The 26811-nt window shown below is 38.4% G+C and overlaps 1 protein-coding gene across 1 annotated transcript; it reads right to left on the minus strand.

The window, feature by feature from the left end:
- Positions 1-1218: 1218 nt before the first annotated feature.
- Positions 1219-26787, minus strand: LOC143740842 (uncharacterized). Its single transcript, XM_077232935.1, has 8 exons — positions 26652-26787; positions 21213-21323; positions 16831-16872; positions 12302-12349; positions 9147-9518; positions 8939-9039; positions 1633-1880; positions 1219-1539 (listed from the first exon to the last, which is right to left on the minus strand). The coding sequence occupies exons 2-5, from the start codon at positions 21297-21299 to the stop codon at positions 9294-9296; spliced, it is 402 nt and encodes a 133-aa protein (XP_077089050.1). The 5' UTR covers positions 21300-21323; positions 26652-26787; the 3' UTR covers positions 1219-1539; positions 1633-1880; positions 8939-9039; positions 9147-9293.
- Between the last annotated feature and the right edge of the window lie 24 nt (positions 26788-26811).

The following is a 26811-nucleotide window of genomic DNA, read 5'->3' on the forward strand; positions in this document are numbered from 1 at the left end:
CATTAAAATGAGATTGCTGATTAATATATAAAAGCAAATGTGAAAGATAAGCAAAATGTGCTACTTTTTATTTATAATTTACATTTTTTTCACTATATCACCTAATTGTTTTACATAAATAATTTTAAATACATTTTAAATAATTTTATACATTTCTATCAGAGGTGGACAAAGTACACAACTTCCTTATTTGAGTGAAAGTACAGATACTACTGGTCAAACATTACTTTCATTTCCAACCATAAAAGAAACCCCTGCAACCAAAATCATCCAGACTGATGTTAGTACTTTCTACTCAAGGACTTTGACAGAAATATAGTGGAGTAAAAAGTATGATATTTGTCTTTCAAATGTAGTGAAGTAAAAAGTTTCCAGATAAAAACAATACTCAAGGAAAGTACAAATACTCAAAAAGTGTCCTTAAGTACAGTACTCAAGTAAATGTACTTTGTTACTGTCCACCTCTGATCTCTCTCTCTCTCTCTCTCTCTCTCTCTCTCTCTCTCTCTCTCTTTCTCTCTCTCTCTTTCTATATATATATATATATATATATATATATACAGTATATATTTATTTCTGAAGATTCATGTGACACTGAAGACTGGAGTAACGGCTACTGAATATATGCTGAATGAAATATGATTCTAGCTGCCAAGATACCATATGAAGTGAAAAAAATATAGATTTAGATCAGTTTTAAATATGCATAACGCAATTTAAGCAAATCTTTAATTATTTCTCATTTTTGGATTTGTTCATACATCAACAAGTAACAGACTATCAACGGGGTAAAACATATCTGCTTTTCTGAACTGTACAGGTATTTGTGGATTTTCACACATTCTATATGTGTGTGTGCATACATGTGAAAGAAACAGCGCGAGACAGAGGTAGAGGGGTGTGGAGTGCCGAGAATAAGACCCCAGCAAATGCTCGTTAGAGTTGACCTTGGCACCAGGAGCATGCGTTTGATGGATCGGGTACAGGGCCAAACAAGCCCCCGGGGAGCCATGATCTTATCTCTTATTGTACACACACCTCCCTCCTACTGACCCTATCCCTGAGCACTCGCACTGCTCTCCTCTCCACGCATCACAGGAAGAATAAATCTGTGCTTGACAGAGAGAGAGAGAAACAGTGTCAATGCATGGAGAGGAAAAGAAGATGGAGGTGAGACAGAGAGAAAAACACAGAGGCCCTGAAAAACCAATAGCTCACTGAAGTGTCATTAACCACACAAGTCAGCTGTACTTCTTCAGTCGAGGCGGCGCTTCCATGAACCGAGGAGATGGTAGGCCGCAAGACAGGGATTGAGAAGAGGGCGGAGGAGAATTGAGGAACAGAGCAAAATATGGAGATCAGTCTAGTGGAAAAAGAGCTGATGAGTCTTCATTGCAATGAGTCTTTAGTCCTGTGGGACATGAAGGAAAGTTAGTTCCCAGAGCTTCAGCCATCCCTCTGTTCTTCCTCTCCTGTCGCAGCGCTCAAAATCTTCCCCTGTAACTTGTAGGCAGGGGACAGGCATGAGGCAATCAATACCTGCAGGAATGTAAAAAAAAATCTAGCAACCACTATTCACATGGGCTTCTCCCACAGCCACTCACAGATATCTTTTATTCCTTTTTACTGTACCTGAAAGAGATGGAGCTCCTATGGGCTTCTGATGGAACAGGACTCTTTTAAGGAAAACGACTCTTTTAAGCATTTCATCTCAGATGAGCCACAACCCGAGAGTGTGAGCTAAAAAAAACGAGTAATGGTCTGTGGTGGACTGCTGAGACTGGAATGGAAGAGGAGGCTTATGATGGCTATAAGCATTCATAACGTGATGCTATGAACACAAAAGTGCTTTCAGTGCTTCCCCTTGAAAGTGAATTCTCCTGAAAAACAAAGTTTGATACGATTATCTTCAAAAAGCACTGTAAAGTGTAATAACTATAATTTTATGTACACTACCATTCAACAGTTACATTCATTTTTTTTAAAGTAATACTTTTATTCAGCAAGGAGGAATTCAATTGATCAAAAGTGTGTAATTATAATAATAATTCATTACAATTATACTGCGATTTTTCTCGGCACTCAAAGCGCTTAGAAACATTTATAATGTTACAAAAGATTTCTATGCCAAATACATGCTGTTCTTTTGAACTTTTATTCAATAAAGAATACTGAAACAAAATGATTAAGCAGCACAACTGTTTACATCATTGATGACATCATTAGCATATTAGAATGATCCTGAAATCCTATCAGTCAGTAGGATTTCAAATCCTATTAGAAATCCTACTCACCCCAAACTTTTGAATGGATAATGCATATACTGCATTTCTACTCAAATCATCAATTCATTTGTTGAAAAAAAGCATCCATAATTCTAGCTGATAAAAATTACAATACATTCACACATTAAACACAAAACAATTGCTCTGACGATGATTCAATCCAGTTAAATACTACATCAAATGCATCATGAAATATTACATTTGGTCACTATGTCCAGTTATATTATATTCGGTTTCGGTATGATCATATTGTACTTATTTTCATAAGATATGCAGTATTGTTTTCCAGTACAATACTGTATCTACAAATCTTCAAAACAAGGTAAATTTACTGTCTGAAAGAGAATATGTTCAGGAATATATCTTGAATTAAATTGATTTGACATTTAAAAAAAAACTATTTTACATCTTCATGAACAACTGCTCCATCTGACGTGTACGCACTGAACATAAATCAGTTTTTTATTTTTAAGAAAATTATAAATTCTCTAAGTGATGCACTTAATCTTCATTGTTAGAACGATGTGTTGACGTTGGTGCATTTTTATATCTTGTCACAAGTATCCTTATGACCAATGTTTGTTATGCATATGTATGTGTCTACGGTTATTAATTCTGCTTTTAGAGCCATTTGTCCAACAAACTGAATGATTTTCGGTTCGGGACAGGTCGGATGGGTGAGCTGGACCATTAAAGCAGTTCTCTGAGCAGACGGAGAGAAACACACAGATGCCAAGCCCAGGTTATCACACTGATGGAGTGAGCCAGCTGCCGGCCTGAGGTCAGTGACTCCTTTGAGAGCTGTGTGAACGTCATTGAGAAATGTATTTTCTTTGTTTAAGTGGCACTGACCATTTTAAACATTGTCTATTTCACCGTTTGGTCTTAAATGCCTTTTCAAGTCAACTAAATGAACCAAAATACACATATTTTCGTGGTCGTTTGACACATGGTGTGAAAAGGACAAAATTAGCTTCCCAGAGGTAAGATTAGCTTCCCGGCCTGAGTTGCTGTCTCTCAGTCTTCTCCTGTCTGCTTCTTAACAACTGGGTGGGCTTGATGTCTTATCTCTGATATTTCTCCACTCTGGGCTCATTTCTGACAGTTGGGGATGGATACACAGCAAGAATGTTGCTGTAATTGCATCTGGTTGCGTCATGAAAAAGTAATAATGCACTGTCAAGGACGTCAAGGTGTCAGCGTTCAGCGGAACTGATAAGTTGTCGGAGGCCGTGAAAGTAAAGCCCCTTTCCAGAGCCAAGCCACCGGTGGGCTGCGGTAAGTTACGAGGAGGGAATTTAGCCTGAAGGACATTTGCCAATTACCCATCTCTTTGTTTAATTGGAGGAGCGGTGGCACGGATGCAGTAATGCTTGTTTAAAAAAAAAAGGTATTGTGAATCACAATGCCACAATTCCTGGCTGCTACGAGACTGTATGGTTTCCTTCAGTGGGGTTACATTTAGTCAGAGGCGAAATGCAGAGAAGAATTTGACTTAAGAAGTGAAATAACACAGAAAACCCTACAGATCAATAGAAACAAGTCAGACACTAGGGCATAAGTCACAAAAATACTTATCAGGGTGAAAGGATTTGTAGAGACATGTACTTCTGAACGCAGTAGTGATTTATGTATAGACCTTAGTCAGGGTAGCACCATATTTAATGTTTGAAAGGAATGACAATGAGATTGTGAGGGATACATTGTGTTCAATGGACTGTACTGTTGTTTAACAACACGGCAACTGTTCAGCTGATGAAACATCTTTTCAAAGAAATATCAGTTGACAAAACCTCCATAAAACAGTTTTGAAAGTTGTGAGTTTTGAAAATTACTTTTATACCTTTATACAGTGCATTGTATATTGTAAAGTCTGTAATTCTCATCTGTCAAGTCTCATTCTCATCTGCATAAAACTGATATCAAATTGAATCAAGGTGTGTATGTGTTAATATACCACAATAATTACTGTTATACTTGTTTTTTCTTCAAACACTAGGTCAAATGCCATCACTGGGGGAAAAGGCAAAGTGTTAAAGGAATAGTTTACCCAAAAATGAAAATCATCATGGTTTCTGAAAACCATAATTGCATTTGTTTGTTTCTTCTGTGAAATAGTGAAATGGAGGCATTTTCATAAGTCAGTGATCTGAATTTGAGAACCAATCAGTCCAATTCATGAACAAATCGATCACAAACACTGTGTTAACTGGATCAACTGATTCATTGAAAAGGCTTTGGTAGATTTAGAATATAGTGATTGAGTCATATGGACCACTTTCATAATACTTTTCTGGTGCTGTTAAATCATTTTGAAGCTTGACAGCCTCAGTCCCTATATTCAAGATATTTTAATATCCTTCTAGATTCTGATTCTTAATGAACTTTTCTTTTGGAAACTTCATTTTTAAGGCCCTAAATAGTTCAGTCCCATAGATATGGAGATCCATGTTCTAATTGTTACAATTTTACTCACTGTCAGCGATCAAAAACCAAATGTGGTTCCCTTTGCACACAGCTGATAATTATTGCATTTAAAGAGGAATTTCTGAAGAATAAATAATGTTTAAACAAGAAATGTATCTTGTTTCCCTTTATCAAAAGAGTTGCATAAAACATAACTCTGAGTACCAAGTTGTACCAAATCTAGAAGGATATCTTGAATACTTTTAGAGTTACAAGCATGACAACTTTGGAAAAGGAATATTTATGGCACTCAGACAGGTATGTTCTATGCAACTGTGTTGATAGAAAAACATGAGATAGCCAATTTACTCATGGAGCCACATTAACATGTCCATATATATGCGGTTGAACCATAAAAGGGCCTTTAAAATGAAGATACCAAAAGAAAAGAACCAGAACCTAAAAGGATATTAAGGTATATTTAATACTTCTTGAGTTACAGGCAAGCAAACTTGAGTAAAAAAGGCTTTTTGCCATTTTTGAACTGTCCCCATTGGCATGATGAAACAAAGATTGCTAACATCAACAGAATTTACTAATAGACCACCCAATCTCTGTGTAAAAATAAAATAATAACGCTACCATCTTTCTAAAGTCATTTTACACCCCTGTAAATTGGCTCCAAATCTTTTTACTCAGTTAACCAACATCTGTAGAATTTAATATTTTGGCTTTCATCACTATTTATGTTCGTCTTTGTACTTTGATAAATCTATATCGTGTGAAGCAATTCCACACCACCAAAAAAAAAAAAAAAAAAAAAAAGACCAGCAAGAATTTACAGGCTGTTTATACTGGTCTAGCCAATCAACCAGCACTACTGTTCAAAAATTCAGTAATTCAGGGCCAGTCCTTTTTTTTTTAAGAAGTAATACTTTGATTTAAATAAAATAATTTTATTCATTGAATTATCTATTAATAATCATGGTTTCCACAAAGATAATAAGCAGCTAAACTGTTTTCAACATTGATAAAAAATAAGAAATGTTCCTTGAACACCGAATCAGAATTCAGATTCAGGTGGTTCTGCCATCACAGAAATATATTACATTTCAAAATACATTAAAATGGAAAACAGTTATTTTAAATGGTAATGATATTTCACAATATTAAGTTTTTATTGTTTTTTTATCAAATAAATGCTGAGTTGGTGAGCATAAGAGACTTCAATCAAAAATATTACACAATTTTACCAACCCCAAACTGTTTGGAACTGTAGTCTAGTTTTGCTGGTTCAGTTATATAAAAACACTTAGGTGGGATACCGACACACCAGCATCCACAACATAACATGTCGACCAGCCTTGTTTTTTTGTTTAATTGATTACCTTAGAAATCACAGAATGTTTAGATTGAATGTAAATCAGCTCATCAGCTCATTGCTTACTACATATTCTTTGCATTCCTCCTCAGTTCACCTCCATATTTTCTCGCAAACGGGCCCAACACATTCCATCGCAAAGTTAAAAGGATAGTTCCCAAAAATGAAAATTCTGTCATCATTTACTCACCCTCAAATTGAACACAAAAGAAGATATTTAGCAGAATGACAGTAACCAAACAGTTGATGGGCCCTATTGACTTTCATAGTATGGGGGAAAAAATATGGAAGTCAATGGCATCAACTGTTTGGTTACTGATATTTCTTCAAAATATCTTCTTTTGTGTTCAACAGAAGAAAGAAATTCACACAGGTTTGGAACAATTTGAGGGTGAGTAAATGATGACAGAATTTTCATTTTTGGGTGAACTATCCCTTCAAACAGATTCTGCAAAAGAAGAAAAGAGATAAGGGCAAAAAGGCTGCAGGCTCTAAAAAAGAAAGTATTTGGGCCAAAAGCCCATGGATTGATTCTATTGTATTTTAATAATGTGTCTATGGACTCACTTAGACATGCAAAGAGAGAGAGAGAGAGAGAGAGAGAGAATCACCAGGATTGACTTCTCATAAGGAATCAATGTTTGACGAGTGAAAGCCAGGGGGCAAAGTTCCCATTAGTTCCCAGAGTTGTGAAAGAACGCGTTAATCAGTTCTCACATCATTATCATGTCGACTGCTCATCTCCATTCTCTCTTAACCCGTCACTCCATCTCCTCGCCACCTTATTCCCTTTCTTCCGCTTGTGTACGTTTCGGATTGTTCAAGCGTTTGAGATTAGCTGACCTTATGGTCACTAGGGTGGTTTCAGACATGCACACACTGGCAAACAAAAGCATACACATTTTTTCTCCCGCTTTCTCTCTCCCTTTGGATGCTCCCGAGCAAACAGTAACGTGACCCTGATGGTTTACGCCTCGGGGCTTTCTGCTGCCCCTGTGTGGCAGAGTTCATCCCCAACCCTCTCAATGAACTCACAAAGGCCTTAGTGTCCCACGAAACACGCTGCCACTCCCCCCAGTGGCTTTAAGCAACTCAGAGAGGGCCTGTGTGCGCATCCGCGGTCCCCATAAGGCTCTGTGTAATTAAGCGCATATGCTCGTTAGCAGCCCGTCCTTCTCTGGATTCCTTCAACTTTGCATATACCTCTCTCTAAATATCCCCCATCCCCCCTCCTTTCCCCGTGGTTTGTCAGATGAAGTGATTGCTTCTCTCTCCCACCCCCTCAGTGGTATTTAGCTATTCTCATTTGCATGTACATGCCCTTGCTGTGCGGCCGGCGAGCCGCTGAGATTGATCAACAACACAGCAGCATGTTTTATTACATGTCAGTCGGAGGCAGGAACCAGACGCAATGGGCACATACCGAACGCACACACACTCATGCATGTGTATAACTAGGTATGTGTGCAATGTAAACTGTCCATCTCTGTAGATATGTACACACACTGGCACAAGCGGACATGTAAATCTGATGTGTGCATCCATTTAAAGTTCAGCCCAAAATGAAAAATCTGTCATCATTTACTCACCCTCATGCCATTCTGCAGAACACATATTTTGAAAAATGTCTTTGTGTTTGTTTTGAACCCAATTCAATTATTTTGAATGGACAAAAAACGCTTGGTTTAGGGTTAGTTGCAAATACATGTAACGTGTAACAAGGATACATTACAATAAAGTGTTACCAATATGTCTAAAACACACATTCAAGGTCAGAATCACCTTTCTTTTGCATTTGTATTTTCTGGACGTGAGCATACGCATCATTCCGCATCCGCTGTAAGGATACAATCCAGTCTAGCTGACTCAATAATTTGCAATCTGCCCAGATAAACCATCGAATAAACCCACAAATGGTGCCCTGAGATTCTTATCGAGTTTCTTTTCCTGAAGAAACTGTTTTTTAAGACTTTGGCAGAGCTGAATCTGCCGTTTTCTCGGCTTGCCTGCCTGATAGATATTAATATGCGCAAACGGTGGATGCAGTACAAAACGCTGGTAATGAAGTGAAGAGCTTTGGGCTCTTGTGGAGCTTAAGAGCAGGCGTGGGGGAGCCAGCACATGGTTAGCCATATGCCTCTGAGCAGTTAGCAGGCTCCACTGGGGGGCCTCGGGGAGCGCTCGCTTTCCTCTTATATTTTTAGAGACACGTTTTCGCTCTGATTCAGTCCGCTTAAATGTATGCGCTGCCCTTCAACCTGATTTTACACCATGTTCAGGTCTGATTAGTGAGTGCCGGTAAGCAGGTCTTTGAGTAGTCGGAGTGGCCTCTGATAGTGAAGGGTTAGCAGCTCTGTTAGCTTTCTAGACTGGATGACATGATGTGAGGGAGCAAGAGGTCATGATCAGGAGATGTTTTTTTCGTTCTGTCTATGCAGGTGCTCCGGTTCACTATGTGTGGTCTAAAGCCCCAGTTTTGCTTCGGGACACAGGTTTTGTATTTGACATCTTGTAGAGACCCAACAAATATAAGAGATAGTATTTGCTTTTAGTCGCATTGTTGTTTTTCATGGTGAGAGCATGTCACAATCTGTCCTGCTCTGCCTAAAATACATTGGTGCCAAAATAATGCAAAATGTGCTATTGTCAAATTTGATTGGACGCACAATCAAATATGACTACAAATATTTTTTATCAAATTAATGCAGCCTTGGTGAGCATTACAGACTCACGATCTATCTAACTTTTTTTTAAATCACATTATTTTACATTTATATTAAAAATGTTTCTGTATGATAGCTACAAAATCATAAACACTTTTGCTTAAAAATGGCATATGATGTAGTTGACTACAGGATCAACTGACCCGACTAATCAAGATCCATCCACGGGCCCAAAACTCGCTTAACCTGGTCCCCGGTCAATGGGCCATCCTTACCGCTTAGCCCAGCCTGAATCAGAACAGACCTGTGACACATTTTTGCATTACGATTCGCGACCCACCAGTTGAGAACCGCTGGTTAATAAAGTACACTACAAGAGAAACAGAGAAAGCAAGTGAGAGAATCACTCACTGAGGGCTCTGCTTGTTTCAAAGACATCTGGATGGAGAGATCTGTTGCTCTATAGAGCGAGAAAGAAAGAAAGAAAGAAAGAAAGAAAGAAAGAAAGAAAGAAAGAAAGAAAGAAAGGAGGGAGGAAGCGAGAGGGATTGTTCTCTCTTAGATCTCATTGTAGCCCACCAGCCTGGCTGAATCTCTGCAGTCCCCGAGGAGAGAGTGCGAGTAATCCGGGCTCTGCCTTCTCCTTACACAAACGCCAGGATCAGCGCTCCTCGCACAAGTAATTAGAAGATAATGGGCAGTAATGCGGCCCGATCTGTCCCCATTATCTCCTGGCACTGCCAGCACAGCGCCATCTGGTGCCTGATCTGGACACAGCAGATCCTGAAAACAGAGCCTGGCATTAACTTAATCCAACCACACCTTTCGTTTATTCATAAACCATTTGAGGTCTGTGTGTGTGCGAGGAGACAAAACATAATTAAAGAAGATGGTCTTGCTGGCAGCAAATTTGTTTGGGTGTGTGTCTACCGGAGAACAATAATTAAAAGGATATCCCTAGTAGATGCCTTATGTATGTGGGTGTGTGTGTGTGTGTGTGTGTGTGTGTGTGTGTGTGTGTGTGTGTGTGTGTGTGTGTGTGTGTGTGTGTGTGTGTGTGTGTGTAAATAAGTGTGCTGTCATATGTTTTGCTTCATTTCATTTAGTGACTAGAGGGAGCCAAGAATTTGGTTTCTTTCGGTGTTTCAAAATATTTGGCAGTGTATGAGCCACAATAATGTAACCCATGTCCCCGATTAACAGTCTGCCCAGTGCCAAGCTTAATAATTCCCTGCATTTAATAAATCACTGCATCATTGTGTCAATTAATGTCTGACAGCCTCTGTTTTGGTAACATATTCCATGCTTAGTCAATCTTTAAGAGACGTCTTTGTTGGTTTAACTACCTCATGAATAAATCTCCGCCTTCAAGCATTTATACAAAATCTAAGCATTAAGTTCAACACTGTACAAATATGCAGTTTAATATGCAAAACAATTTATGCTGGTTAAATTTGTGTCCATGGATCATGCTATAAAATGGGTGCTTATTACAATAAAAAAAAGTGTTTTTAAACACTCAAACAGCCAAATAAATGTGTTTAAGTGTAAAAAAGGTAATGGTTGAGGTAACAGGGCTGACAGATCAAACATTTAATTTGACATGAGTCAAAGTTCATTACTTTAAAATGGGAAAACTAACAGATCTAATGCACAGTTTGGAGAAACAATTTCAACTAAACCTTAAAAAATAAAGACACAAATCTTGCTTTAATTGCGATAGAGTTTGTTTTTATCAAATATATATACTGTGTGTGTGTATATATGTATATATATATATATATATATATATATATATATGATTGCTTTAAATATAGCATATATAAATATAACAAAGACACATTGAAAACACAGGGTTGAGGATAGATCAAAAAGGCTTTGTGTCAAAAGTGAAAAATACAAAAATAAATTGTTAAATTAAAAAATCTTACAAAACATACTAAAGTTTGGCATCATCAATACATTTTTAAAGTAATTTATACTCAAGGTACTGAAATAGCACCCATTTAGTAGAATGACCCAGCATTTGGGATCGTATATCTGAGTTTGCTCTGAGATAAATATATCGGTGTGTGGTTCTCCAGTGGCTGTTCTGGGCATTGATGTTTCCCCCACACCTGAAGCACACCTCTCCCCTTACTGCCAGGTCAGGTGTCTGTTTCTGCACCCAGAGCTGCTGAATGCCAACACGCATGTCTACGCTTACACCAGAACTGGCATCGCTTTTAAAACCGGATACACAGATCTTTATCCTTTAGCCGTTCCTTCCTCGACGTGTTTATTCATTTATAATGTTTGGTCTTTCTGTGTTTTCTAGGTATTACAGGGCTAATGACATTGTTCATTTGTTTATATCTCACGCACATGAATGAAATCCCACGCATATACTTGACTAACTTCAACTTGATGGTGACCCCTCCCATTACTAATCTATAATAAAACAGATGATATGTAAATATAAACATAAACACCACAAATCAACACAAACTCGCACTGTTTTCCACCGCATCTCCCTCCCACACTCTGTCTCTCCGTTCCACTAATTTGCTCTTGCAGCAAACCTGTCTCTTTATTGAGATGCTAACTCCCTTTATGAGCACCTAATCCTGTAGCACGGGGGATAATTTATAGGGCATTTACATGAGGAAGGCCAGCTAATTGGGAGCATGTGTCTGAGTAAGCCCATACGACGGCCCTGCACTACAAATGAGCTTCTGCCTGCTCTGACATCATCTCTCTGCATCTTAATATCATTTACCTTCTTAAACTTCCCTCCATGCTATCATACATTTCACCTGCCTCTATAAAGTGCATTGTAAGCGCTTTCCAAGGCATTGTTAGGGTTGAAATCCAAGCTTATCTCCTGAAGTCGGTTGGTCTGGTCCGCTACTGATGTAGCGGACAGGTTGCCAGCTGACCTAGTTTGTGAAGTATGCGTTTGTTTATGCTTCCGTGCTTATTTTCTCTCTCTGACCCCAAAAGGTGGTCCGAAATGATTCACCGCCGGACAAAAGAAGAATAAGGGGGCCGAACGCTGCGTTTGGGATTGAATAATCTTCAGGTAGCAGCCGAAGTCATGATTAGCCGTGATATACGGCCACTTTACCCGAATGGCGCCGAGGCTCAGAAACCCCCTCCCATTTGATTGAACACGTCCCCGCTCCTCACACAGCTGTCACCTTTGGCTAAGTGCCACACGCGAGGCTGGAAAAGTCCGTCTGAGAGATGTGCCACTACACCTCTCAAGGGCTGACCCTTGACCCCCATGGTCGACGGGGGAAGTGTCCGGGTCGCCCTCCGCCGGCTAAGTGGCCCTTTATGTGCCGGCGATTTCACCTGACCTGTGACTCTCCTGCTCAGTTTCAACAGCATCCTGCTCCGCTCTAAAAACCAGCCCATCCTCCTTCCTCGGCTCTTTCTCATTTACATCAGCTCGTTTTTTATAGCTTCACGGTTATATATTGGGCTTTGTCTGGCTGTGCGTGTACCTGCACTGGTCCCAGCTGCTGCTCATTAATAACCTGGCCTGCCGCAGACGCAGAGAGAGAAATGGAAGAGCTACTTACCATCCTGGTAAAACACTCAGACACTGTAAGCACAATGGAGCAGATAGTCTATAACACAAAAAGAAAGCAAGGCGGTTATTGTGATATATGTATTAAACAGAAAGCCCTTCTCAGTGTTTTGACCTGGCCTGTGGACAGTGTAGGTGAAACTGAGTGTCCTAATGAGATGGCTTCTATTGTAGGACGAGGAGAAAGGCATAGGGCCTGAAATCTGTTACCCCGATCGCTGCTTAGGGAGCCAGAGGGGAATTAAAAGCATGGAAAAGGGATTTCTTTAGCACGCCTCATCAAAAGGGAATTAGCACGCTTCGGGAGGGGTGGCAGGAGTAGGTGACACAATGAAGGGATAAAGAGGGAAAAAGCAGGATGAGCTGGTGTTCCACCTCTCAAGATTAGGCCAGCTTAAAGATTGAAAATATTGAGCCTGAACACCTCTGACAATGTAGTTTCTGTAAACTTTGCACAGTTTTCAGCTAGATTAGAGTAGGGGCTAGTCTTTTTTTTTTTTAACTGGCAAAGGCAGGGCCCAAAATTAACTTTTTGCCGTACTGAACTGAAAGTTTTATTTTGCAGTCTTTTAATTAAAAGTATTTGTGTACAAATGACAATGGAATGATATACCAGTTTTCCCAAATATTTCATTTCTGATCATCACAGCATCATAGGATAATCAAAACTGTAAAACTGCACCTGTTACAAAAGCATTCAATATCTGATAAACTTTTTATTTGAAATGGCACAATGTTTTCAACTAAAATGTTAGAAATTGTTAGGATGCAGTCTTTTCTCTTTGCTTTAATTGTTGATTTAAATCATCATTCTTAAAATTTTACATAAACCATGTAGTATGTTGCACTTTTTTATGAAATTACCAACAAGCTTGTGATTTTCTCTGATGCCACTGTCAATTTTGCTTGTTAAAAAAAAAAAAAAAGTTTTCCACACTCAGTTACATCATTCTCAGTGATGCAATCTAACTTATAGGCATGTTTACAGCAGTGAAAGAATATTTTACTGCATTAAATGAACTACAACAGTAAAACAAAAGTGCATAAGCTATTTACATTTTTTGACATTGTCACTCGTTGTTTTAATAATTCGCCTTAACATCAGTGAACAGTCTAAATTGTATGAAGATGTCAAGCTAAGTGTTCCCTTTAGCAACATGAGCCTACAATTTCAGGGCTTCATTTCTCTCGCAAATAAAGTTTTCTCTTTAAGTGCTGAGAGAGTCGAACCCTTCAGTGTAACGGGAGTGGGAATCGAAAACCAGAAGTTTAAAGCAGCTCCTGAGATCCGCCTCAGGCATCTCAATTCGACTTGAGGTGTTACATCACCAACAAAACCTTCGATTTCTCTCCCCACACACCTCTCTCTTTTTATTTTCCCCTCTTTTTGTAACTCAACATGGCGCCTCTGTCTGATTTGATGAAGTGAGCTTTGAGGCATCCGGCACAAGACGTGCAACAAGCAGCAAACAGCGTGTAAACTAATGTCAACAGAAGCCCTCGCCGCCAGTCCTCACCTTCACACTGATGAAACACGCTGAAACTGCACCTAGACTAAACAGACAAGCTCTGCAATGTTTCGCGGTTCGTCGTCTTCTTCATGAGGTTACGGTCATGGTTTTGGTGGTGTTTTCACGACTAAAGAGGAGTTATATTGAGACATTATGCATCCGAAGAGTCTGAGTTGACTTGTGTTTTATTTGTTGTGCATAGTGACACATCACAAAGGTCTTTGGTGTGTCAAAGAAATCTGCTCACAAGTCAGCTCAGTGCGCACTTGCTTATTCCAAGGCTCCAGACTAAAAGAAAATGACAAGGGAACCATTGGCTTAAAAAAAATGAAACTTTTAGGAGTCACGTTTCTTTACTTTACTGAATTACTCTATAAAGATGTTTTTTCAGTTAATTGAGTTCATAGCTTAGCTTTTAGCAATGGTCACAAGCTTTTTTAGTTGTATTTAGAATATATTTTTGTTCCAAATTCATGCTGTCACTAGTGATCCTGAATGTATTTTTACCATATAACTGGCACTGCTTAATAAAGAATATTTTTACCTGCTTGAAAAAGTCAAATGTTAAACATGTCATACATCTTACAGTCCTACTCTTAATTGATGATAAGTTCACTTTTTACAATCAATCAACCTTGCAATTAGACTTCATTATGCCAACAATTTTTAAGCAATGAACATTTATTGAATTTAAATATTGATATTTTACATGTTGTCACATGAACAGTTAGTAAACATATTGCGTTCCATGTTCATTTCAAATCGGACATAGCCTACACTTCAAAATAAATCGTGGTTCAGTGGCTCAGTAAACAATTCACAAGCAAGTCTGAAGCCATTTTGTATATCTTTTCATTTAAAAGAACCGAGTCATTTGTTCATGAATCGGACATTGCAGCTCATGCTGTGTTCGCTGTTGCATACGAGGAACTCTGTTGTGCACTTTAAAGATGTAGATAATGATTTCATTAAATTAAATTAGAGATAAATAAATAATAAGCCACCTCACAAGATGATATCTGACGAAAACGCATATTCACACAAAGTTTTTGCAGACTAATTACATCTTAAGTGCATGTGTGAATGTTTTCTATGAACAATGAACTCAACCCATAATGCCCATTTTATGAACAAATGACTCTTTAATGACTAGATTTTAAATTATAGTCACAAATGTTTTTTTTGAAACCATTTATTTAGATTATGGAGCCCTGTTATCAGAACCAACGCTTCTGCTAAGACTAAAATGAGGCTAAAATCCTGCTATTGATATAAATGTGTTTTTAATTGTTTGTACTTGCACAATGTTACATGCACTGTGCATTAGTTATTCCCACTGGATATATTTGCAGTTTTTTTTTCTCCACCCCCTTTTTCTCTACTCCAGTAGAGCAGTATATCTTTCTCTCGTCCCCTGCTTTGCCCTGACCAGAACAGGCAGTATTGCGTCTTAATCAGTTCTAGGCTAATTCCGACCTAGCAAAGTCGCATTCCTCAACATGTCCAGCTACGTGTCCCCACGCACCACCTCCCAATCCACGTCCCCCCAACTACACAAACTGCGAGCGTCTTGTTGCTGTACTTAATACCCAGGGGCCTCCACCCCTGCAAAGGAACCACACTGTGAAACAACAAACTCCATCAGTAACCAGCACACTCTACTGTACGGCCGCCCCACCCCGCTCACGCAGATTCATCTCGTCTCCTCGCGCCCAGCCCTGATCATCAGCGGACTGCATTACGGTGATTTATCGCTTCCCGTGCTGCAGAACGGCAATAGATCACGCAAGCGGCGGGGGGCCTGGGGAGGTAGAGCGGGAACATGGGACGCAAGGGCCTGCAGAAAAACCCACCTATGATGAAGTGCTCTGTAACAAACAGCAGCGCCCGGTAGTCACTCTATCAGAGCAGGCATTCTTAATGCAGCTTCATTTCGCACGCCTCCGTTTTGTATGCCACTATGTTTTGTTGACCTGTGGTTTCTTGCACCCTGTAATCTTTAAATATTGAATATACATTCTATATAAAGTATTGCAGGATGATGTCTGTTTGTCCTGTATCTCTGGTTACTTTTTTTCGTGTTTATTCATAATATATTGTTACTTCTTAATGCACAAGATTGTGGGAGAACTACTGTTGTCCACTGAGGCTTTCTGTGCTGAATTCATTAACTTAGCGCATCTAAAACAACTTGTACAGTAATTCTGGAGGATATGGAAACACTGTGGGATTTTCGTGAGATTCTCCTTAGCCTTAGGGGGGCTGTTTTTTTGCACGCTAGGTACAGAGGGTATGAGGCTATGGAAGCACATTTAGCATTGTTTGGTGAATTTTCACAGGCGCAATCCAGTCATTTTAATAGGAATCGACGAGCTCAGGAATTTTTTCGTGAGGGCAAAGATTTCCCCACGCAGATTTCACAACCGCTTCAAGTTGGTCAGACAGATTCACCATGTAGACCAAGAGAAAGCTGCTTGTTTTGAAAGTGACTTCTGTGTGTGCACATCACTGCCCTATTTACAATATACCTTTTTTGGCTGCAACATTTTGCCTAAAGTTTGCTAATAGGAAAAATTTAAAGAAATAAATAAAGTCACATTGTGAGATATAAAGTCCAATAAAAAGACATAAATTTGCACATCCAAGGAATAGCCACAAGAACGAGAAATAGTAATTCACTATAAGTTACAATTTACGAGAATAGATTTTACAATGTGAAACAACTACATAACAACTATTTTTTTTTTTTAAATTTGAACTAAAAACAATCTGGTACTTACAACTTCTCCGATAAGTGCACCTTCTTATATCACTTTGTTATGAAAAATGTAACAAAGAAAGTAAAGTTAGTCAAGGTGATTACTAAGAAAGAACATGCAAAAAAACATAATTGTGTAACTAAGAATGGAAAAAATAAAAAATGATTTTATAGGCATTACAGTTAGATAAACCACAAGGTACATGTTCTGAGAAAAAAATGGGTTGAGATAGTTTAGAAAAAAAAACTTACCAAATTAGAATGGGATGAAGCTCTGTGCCAAGTATTTGAATGCTGTAGGTTCAGAAAAAAATCACATTTGAATACAACATCAGCTTGTAAAGCCATCATACTTCAGAAAAGATAAACCTGTATTAGTAAAACTGCTGGTAGACAGAAACCTCAATGGCGCTCTCAGTGGACACCTGTTCTCTTACTTTGGGATGGAGGAGTCTTCATCCCTTTGACATGCAGTAAACTCTTATTACAGATGGGATTAAGTCATTTAAAATGCAATATGCGTATCCCATCACCGTATGGCCTGGCGAGCAAATCGACCACCTTGCGTATGGACTGTAAATCGAGAATAAAGAGGGGACCCCACATCTGTTTCTCTCAGGGACGGGATAAAAAAAAAAAAGATCAGGAGAGACGAAAGATGGCAGAAACCTGTACGCATGACATGACCATTGTTAGTATGTGCAGATGAGGCGGCTCAACTAAATTGCTAACAATGAGTGGAGCAGAAATCCCCCTCATACAGGGGGCCAAAGGCACACAACACTATTATAATAGTCATTTAAATAAAGTAATCTCATTTTCTGCATCAGCTAGAGGGGCGACCAAATTTACTGACGCGCATGTGTGTGTGTGCGGTGGCAGATGAAGTGGTAACTGCATTGGAAAGGGAGGGTGGAGGTTTGGGGTTGAGGGTTATGTGGGATTAGCACTCTTGAACCATTCCGTAGACATTTCCAGCTTGTGATACTGTTAAGGGGTGTTTCAATCTGTGTGTGTATGTGTGTGTGTGAGCGGGTGGCGCTGAGGTGTGAAGGCGTAATATCAGATCTGACAACAAAAGGATAGTGGAGGTGGAAAAAAAAAACCACACAGACGCAAGCTGTTTCTATTCTCCTCGTCTTCCGGTCCAGTGGAAAAGTTGATGAAGTTTAAATGAAGCAGAATTAGGAGATCAAGCGGGCAGGCGCGTGCTGATACTATCCGTAAGCCCTCTCCCACAGGATTCCACGGAGCCAGGAACTGAGCGCAGGCCAGCTGACTTGGATGAAATGGAGAGAAAGAGCGGGGAAAGATGGAAATGGAGGGAGATGGAAGGATGAAGCATTCTCTAAATGTGATAATCTCCAATCACCTCTAACATCAATTCTGTCAAGGCCTCGGTTAATGAGCTCACGGCTGCTCGAGCGTCATGCCGCTCTCCCTCGTCTCTCTGATTCCCCCACCCTTGCTATCATCACTGTTATTCTTTTCATTTAATCCTCCTCTCTTCAGCTGATTTGAGCAGGAGGGATGGGAGAAGCCTATTACGCAGGCCTTACTGCTCTCGTCTATCTAAATGCTAACGACATGAGTACGTTACGGAGGGAGAGAAATGTGTTCGGAAGAACGGGGGCTAATCTGCACTCTTCCGTTGCGTTTTATCAAATTATTTGTAGCGACGGAGGGAAGGCGGCATGTTTTCTTCTCCGCGCGCTGACACTTCTTTTTGGAGGTCACTGGCCCTCATCAACACGCTTGTTTCCACTCGAGATACTTTGGTCCTTCTGCGGCGGCCGAATCGAACGGCTTCGTTTTTCAACCTGTTCTCACCCTCTCATATTCGGCTCTCTTTTAATATCCACTGCTTAGATATTGATGGAAAAATCACGAGTGTCTTTTATGCCTCTCGTCATTTCTACATGGACTTAGACGGGCTGAATTGATTGGCTGTGGCTGGTGTAGTGGGTTGGAAAGCTTGGGGTAAAAGCTCTGGGTCACCTTGCAGTCAAAGCTGGGGTTCTTTTCATACAGGAGCCACTGTGTTAGGAAACAGCACACATGGTGTTATTAAGGTTTTTAAAAAGCACTTTTTGATTCAATTTTTTTTTTTTTTATTGAATCAAACTTTAAAGAGTTTTGAGTGAGCTGTATTCTGAACAGAATGAAAAGTATACAAACACCCTTCCATACTTGTATACATAAAAAACAAAGTAATCAGACTTCTGTCTGATCCCAGAATTGTATTATTTTCAAGCCTGGGGGAATAAATACATCTAAAGATGACAACTCCTCTCTCATAGTCTAATGGGCATCGTTTGCACAAATCAGACTCTAGGTAGAACAGTTAGTCATATAGATTGTTTTGGCATACTGCTTATCTAAATAGTGATGAAGTTGGCATATTCTCTCACACACACACACACACACACACACACACACACACACACACACACACACACACACACACACACACACACACACACACACACACACACACACACACACACACACACACCACACACACACACACACACTCACACATTTCTGTGATGCAAAGCTGGATTTTTATCAGCCATTACTCCAGTCTTCAGTGTCACATGATCCTTCAGAAATCATTCTAATATGCTGATTTGATTTATTTAATTTATTCAAAATATAAAGCTTTTCTAACAATATAAATCTTTACTATCACTTTACTATCACAAGTATCAATGACTAAAAATATTAATTTCTTTAAAAAAAATAAAGAGGGGTTTATAAACTTTTTTTTTATTCATCAAAGAATCCTAGAAAATGTATCACATGTTATAAAATAAAAATTAAGCAGCACAACTGTTTCAAAAAACTGTTTCAAAAACCAAAACTGAATGAAAAAGAGAAGCTATCAGTTTTTTTTCTGTCCTCTCATTGCGTGCATTATCACCCTGTTTTCAGCATGCTAAAACAAAGACCTGTAGTGGAAGACGTCCTTTTACGTCCTTTATTGTAAGTTTGGCTGTCCCCAGTACACAGTTCCTCCACTTCACTGAATCTCCTGTATCAAGGCTGCGTTTGATTTCACACAGGCCAATAAAACAGCATTCAGTAAGATAGTGACTGAACTATCAATCTTTGTAATGCAATCGTGGATGGTGCACCGTGTGTAAATGTTTGCACAGGCATTCATCCAGACCTGCCGTCAAACCCATTGCATTGAAAAGAGGATCTATCCGGGGCAGCCAGGTCCCTCTCTCTCTCTTTCTCTATCCTTCTTTCCTTTCTCTCTCCCTCACTTTTTTTCAACACCAGCATGGTATTGAGCCTGATGAGCGTATTGTCTTTTACAGCTCTGTGCATTTTTCACATAGGCTCTGCTTTTATGTTTCATCTACGCCAGCTCAAGGGAGAACAGCTGTGTGGGCCCTAGATCTTCTGCAACTGACAGAGAACTCATTTCACTGGAAGAGACGGGTCAGGATGTAGAATGTGTGTTTTTTTTTACCGTGCTACCTGCGGGATCTGATACAATCTGATCTCTCTGCCTTCGAAAAAACCTCAACCAGCACCATGCACACAGCCAGATAACTGGAATTATAAACAGAAAAATCTGACCTGTGTCAACAGAGACTAGATTTATGCAATATTTTTCAATGTGTTGGGCCCAAATCCAGAGTGGGGCAGTTCAGAGGATACCTAGAAAATATGCATTTATCTTGACCTATAAGGTATAAACTTCAGAGCAATCATGAAAAAATATGAACAAATGGAATAGTAGGCAAATTAATAAAAGGATAAACTTGAATCATTGTTTAAACTGCCATGATAAATGCTGCCCTGTTTTTCCTTTTTCATATTTTTTGTTAGTTACTGTTAAAAGGGTAAAACAAAAAAAAATAATTTAAAAATACTTATCAAATAAAATCCTATATTTAAATATATAGAATTGATATAACAGTAGATACGATTATATTATTATATTATATTATATTACGATTATATTATTATGTGTGTATTATTAAATACACACAGACACACATATATACATAGATAGATTTTATTTTCAAAGAAAGAAATTTATACTTTTATTCAGCAAGAAGCATTAATTTAATCAAATGTGACAAATGTTTTATGTTTTATTAATTTAAAATAAATGCTGCAGAACTTTCTATTCATGACAGAATCTAGAAAAAAAGTATCACGGTTTCCCAAAATTATTAAGCAGCCCATCGGCTTTCAACATTGATAATAATAATAATAATAATAATAATAATAATAATAATAATAATAATAATAATAATAATAATAATAATAGCAAATTAGAATGATTTTTGAAGGATCATGTGACACTGAAGACTGGAGTAATGATGCTGAAAATTCAGCTTTGCATCACAGAAATAAATTACATTAAAAAAAAAATTAAATATAAAGCAGTTCTAAATTCGAATAATTTAGAATTTGCAGCCTTGGTGAGCATTAGACTTCTATCAAAAAATGTAAATAACTTTTACCAACCCCAAAACGCTTAGCATAGCGTTATTTATGGAACTTTCCTTTTAGTTTAAAAAAACTCTTTCCTTAGAGTAATACCTCCCTCTTGTGTGTTAAGAGCGCAATTGCACTAAGATACTTGTTTGCTCTCTTTCATGTAAGTTTACCTGTTTTTCCATTTGCGAATAGGCAAAACACATGAAGAACACATGAAGAGTGATGATGCAACCAGGCTTTGTGTGCATCACCATCATGGAACTGAATAATATTCCTGACTCCTGAAAAAGAAAAAGAAAACATTAAAAAAGGACTTAAGAAACACCATGACATTTTGTTCTACATACAGTGTGAATGGTGTAGAACATCTAAAGAGTTCTTCTGCATTATGCGTCTGTTGCGTCTGTGAACAGCAGGCTTTTATATTTTTTATATGCACCAAAATTGATCCGCACACTTTTATAGACCTCAGAACCTTGGAGAGATTCGGTCTGCAATCATTAGGGTGGGCAAAAACAGAGAGGATTGCATGAGAGAATGTGCGATTTACTGAGGAAGAAAGAGAAAAAGAGAGCTCAAGTGAGAAACCGAGAGCAGTAATGCATCAGGCGTGTTTTGTAACTCATCCTCCGTGGCTACATGGAGCTCAAGAAAAATCTTTAGCTCTGAAGGAAAAGGTCAAACCCGAGGTAGCCTCTGGTGAGGGAAGAGCATTTTTTCACACATGAGAAAGCAGCGTAAGGCCCTAACAGGCTGCTAGCAGTCAGTGATGTGCACTTCTCCCAGCTTGGTGCTTTGTCAATGTGCTGTGACTAAGCCAGGGGGGTCCCATATCCTCTCTCCTTAGCCTAATTAAAAGAGGATTAGCCGCCATGGAGTCCCAGACCACTCCAGCGAGCAGCGCATCCGTTCCCCTTACTTTCTCAGGATAATCGCACCTCTAGGAACGACAGGAACGGGGAGAGGGGTTGTCTGGATTGACGCCCAGAAAACGAAGGGCGTGAGAGGAATGACAGTAAGCTCCGGTCACTTTGACCATGAGAACATGAGCGCTACGACTCGTCCACACACACTCCATCTCTTCAAACCCCTGCATTAATATTGAGTGTGGTTTAAAAAGGGATATTTATTAACTGGCACAGCACACAATGTACTTGAGAACAAATTAACATCCATTTGTTTTACAGAAGTGTTTTCCATCAAAACAGAAAGAGCATGTGTGGAATGCTCATCTTGAAAAGGGCAACATGCTATACATGTGCATGCAGGGATATTGATTCTCTATATAAAATATAGAATCAAATGAAAGATTTTTAATAAAATAATGCCCATACAAGTTAGTTTATATCCTATGTGTATCTCAGGGCATGTATCTTTATGATATGGTCATGTTTTCATATAGGCTAGATATCAAATTTGGTCCCAATAGTGGAATTATGAAATGTTGAATAATATATTGAAGAAAACTCATAAGGTTATTATGAAAATAAATGTGTACTTTGTATGCACAGGGACCCACGCGTACCATGAAATGAAAATAGGCCTATGAGATATTGATTAATCAATATCAATCATGTGGCAATGAAAACTGGAGTAATGACTGCCGAAAATTCAGCTTTGCCATCACATATGAATAAGAATAGAAAACAGTTATTTTAATATTTTAATAATAAAATAATATTTTAAAATTGTATAATATTGCTGTATTTATGATCGAATAAATACAGTCTTGGTGAGCAGAAGAAACCTTTTTTTCAGCAGATGAACACTGAAGCAAAATTCAAAAAAACTATTTAAAAAAAATTTAAAAATTAATTCTTTAAACATGATTATGAAGTGATTTATAATTGTATTTTAAATGTATCACCTTTTCTCTATTTCTCTATTACAAATTTACCACAGAGAAAGGATGTGGTAGAATGTGATTATATAGACAAATTTTGCATTATATAGCATTTTCAAATTGCTAATATATGTTTGTATAAAATTATTTTTAATTTTTAACTGTAATTTTTCATTATTATTATTAGTAATATTTGATTTTTCAAATGATTGTGACGTGGCAAAAATTTGCCCGTATGACTCCTTCAAGTTGCTTTTCATGGTCATTAATTTAAGGACTAAAACATTAAGTGGTTTTCCTAAACAACACCCAAATGAAAAGCTTATCTTATTTCCTACTTGTGAGGTGTATATTCATGTACAAATCTTTGTATATTTTTGTTGCAATAATAAAAAAAAAATCTTATCTTCAAGAAACTTTAAAGAGCCCATGTCACACTTTAGCTACATCAGTATGACATTGGTTCATATTGAAACATGACTATGAGTAAATGAGAGTTTTTTATACGTGAACTATTACACATACTGTACATCTCTGTACTAGCTATTTTTGCACATAACTTTGCAGCTCATCTGTTACCATCAACCGAATTGATTCTCGAATGAATGGGAATAAAAACATAGGAATAAGAGTAGTATGCACATCACTCTACAACACTACATGGCACTAGTAATTGTTATTTCAGGTTGAGGCAGTTTCTTTCCTATTTCTTTCCCACAGGAGGCAATTATTGCTTGCTTTTAACAGTTGCCATTTGCCAATGGTATTCTCCTCCAGGGAGCGCAATGGAGCTCAGAAAGTCATGCCGTTTTTTCCGTTACCAGAGAAAATTATTTAATATAGCCTAAACATCACTTTCAACGAGTTGAGCCTGGTTTTCAAAAGGAAATCCATCCCTACATTCAACTCAACTTACCCCGATAATCATAAATGACTTTGATTGGTCGATTGATTGATGTTTACAAACGATGGATAAATATGAATCAGTTGGCTATGTTATGTACATAGAAACAACATATTGTACGTTTACTGCAAAAAAAAAAAAAAAAAAAATGCAAATACCGGTATACCCAAACATGTAGGCTACGGATCTTATCACATAATTTCTCAGGGCTTCATGGAGTGGGAGGACGATGAAGAGTTCTGTTGGCGGCGCGAGTCCATTGTTCGATTCTCTGATTGGTAGAGATTTAACTGCAGACTTATGGGTTATGTAGTTTTTTTGTGTGTTTTTTTTAATAGGAATTCCGTTGTCAAACACGATTAATATATAAAAAATGATAGTTACAAAAAAATCATAAATAATCGATTAGCTTTAGTAGTGCATCATTATTTTACTGTTACACAGAGATTGTTAGGTCTATTAATAAATCGGTTGACTTTAGCCATCTTTGTTTTATTATAGCTGCTCTGCAATCCCGAGGCTGGCTCTGACATGCCAGAGATTTAACAACATTGTCAGCCAGGAGCATTTTCATCAGGAGGCACACTTCAGCTGGCTTGATAGTGAGTTCAATAAGTGTGGTTGCCCCATCTTGTTTTTTGTAAGTATTCGTTCGGTTCACATGACGTCACTGTAGCTTTGCGCCGCCATCTTGACGACCGGCGGTCTCAGTAATGCCTGCAATATGTTGTGCAGTTGGCTGCAACAACAGCCGAAAGAGGAACCCCGAACTGGTATTTTATTCTATACCAAAAGAAAAGGATAGAAGAAATTTCTCATATTGTATGAATGTCTAATATTGTATCATGTCTCATCTTTCTGTGCGCACACACCCGAGCCGAAGCGTGCAGACTAGACTCCTATACAGCAATGAATTGAGCTCTGTTTCTTGTCTGAATGGACAAATACACACAACATTATGTTTAAATGTCCATTTTGGAGAGTATTCACGTAAAATATGTCGGTTATGTCTTAAACAGGGTTGTCATCCAGTCTCTTTGGTAGAGAGAGAGAGAGAGAGAGAGAGAGAGAGAGAGAGAGAGAGAGAGAGAGAGAGAGAGAGACAGAGAGCATGCAAATGGCAATTATCGCGGCCGGAAAAATTATCGAGCTCATTTTTTTATCGTGCAATTAATTGATTTATTGACTAGCACTACAGGCCTAATCCAGATTAATGACAGCTAGCCGTGAGCCGTGGCTAACAGCTGGCAAGCTACCAGCTGAGACACTTTGCTAGCTAACAACTCGCTGCCTAGTCAGTGCAAACTACCACCAAAATCATACATTTTTTTTATTTTTTTATAAAACCAACATTTCCCATGATTAAATATAAATCCTTGGTGGTCGGGTGCTGCACTTTAACGTTTGTAACCCATCCAGCCAAAGCATATTGATACGCGTCTGTACTCTTTGAAAGCCTTCAATCGATCCCCACTGTATGGGGAGGGGTTATGCACAAGGTAAATATATATATATCATGGAAGGCAAATTGGGGTAGCCTAAGTCTGGGGCAGATGATAAAGGACAAAAGAAAACTGGGGGTAACAAATAAGGATCGGAGCCTAAAATTAAAATTGTATCAATCTATCTCTGTCTTTTTCTCTCATTCAAATGGGTAGTTTGGGCGGCGCCCGTCGAGATCGGTCGTCTGGCGGCGTTCTATTTCTAGTGACGTAGGTGGCATCTATGAATAACAATTAGGCAAGCTTAATCTCACTCTCTTCCATTTCCCTAACATGAAACCTTTGACAGTTAAAGATTTGTTCATTTACTGTCTGAATTGTGTGACTGTCATTGTGTTTTGATATTGAACAGGTGTAGTGAATTGGAAAAGACTTTTAGAGAGACACTGTCAAAGATATAGAAAGTCGTACACCATCTCTAAGTGCAGGCGCCTACAATGCTGCCAGCTTTACAAAGACTGTAGGGCTGGTTACCAGGGAAATGGACAACGGGGAGTGCTTTCGGGGTTTTACTCCTCAGATGACAACCCTGGCTACTGTAGCTGGGATTGCTTTTTAGACGATGGAGGTCTTGAACTGTGAAGTGTGTGTGCGCGCGCAATGTATCTTCACATGTATAGTCACTTGCAGTTCAAGTATGTTGTCAATTTTTTTATTTTTTTTATTCTCAAAACCAATTAAATTAACTGGAAATTATTCTTCATTATTTTACTGTGGTTGATTTGTACAAAATTCTGATTAAAAAAATTGTGTTCATATTTTTAATGTGTGTTGTCAAAATAGTTTTTTTTAACATAAAAACAATTTAAAAAAACGGTTAAATTGTGGAAATTATTCTTCATTATTTTAGAGGGGTTGATTTGTACATTATACATTATTTTTTAAGAATATTTTAAGATTAAGATTAATTTAAGATTAGGTCATAGATATAAACACAATATATATATATATATATATATATATATATATATATATATATATATATATATATATATATTGTTTATATCTATGAGATAAGTCAGGTGGTCAGGTGACGTAGCCTATATTTTTTATATATGTGCTCCGGCGCATAAGCATAATATGGATAGACGCCCTATCGACCGCTACTGCCTATTGGCGTGGACGAGCCGTGGGGCCGCCATCTTAAACCGGTCATCCACTCCGCTCAGTGTAATCTGTTTGGCAGGTGCAATGAGCTGCCAGCGCATTTAATTAATCATATCTCACTGAATACCGAGTTGATTTTCACGCGGGTTTTTTTGCTGCAAAGATCATACACGTAGCTACGATACAGGACACATTGAATATTTTACTCACAAAATACAAACAATAGTACGGTAATGTTAATGTTAAATCTTACATGTGAAAAGTAATCCCCGAGTGATGGTCCGCCGATTTGAGCAGGAATATGCTGCACAGTGCTCTGGCATCTAATGCTGCTATGCAACGCAAATAGGAGTATGACCTGCTTAATATGGCGGCCGCATTTCTTGCGCCACAGCGGCCAATAAGGCATCTAG

The sequence above is a fragment of the Siphateles boraxobius genome, unplaced genomic scaffold (assembly GCF_051911475.1).
Source record: "Siphateles boraxobius isolate OS27281-9 unplaced genomic scaffold, OSU_SipBor_1 18, whole genome shotgun sequence".
In the NCBI taxonomy this organism is placed as follows: Eukaryota; Metazoa; Chordata; class Actinopteri; order Cypriniformes; family Leuciscidae; genus Siphateles; species Siphateles boraxobius.

Bases quoted from the DNA above. Each gene is read 5' to 3' on its own strand.
- LOC143740842 (XM_077232935.1), bottom strand. From the start codon at position 21,299: ATGATGGTGATGCACACAAAGCCTGGTTGCATCATCACTCTTCATGTG. The intron at 16,873-21,212 runs GTAAACTTACAT...CTGAACCTACAG, and splicing joins ATTCGCAAATGGAAAAACAG to CATTCAAATACTTGGCACAG. The intron at 9,519-12,301 runs GTAAGTAGCTCT...CTCTGTTTTCAG, and splicing joins CTGAGTGTTTTACCAGGATG to GATCTGCTGTGTCCAGATCA.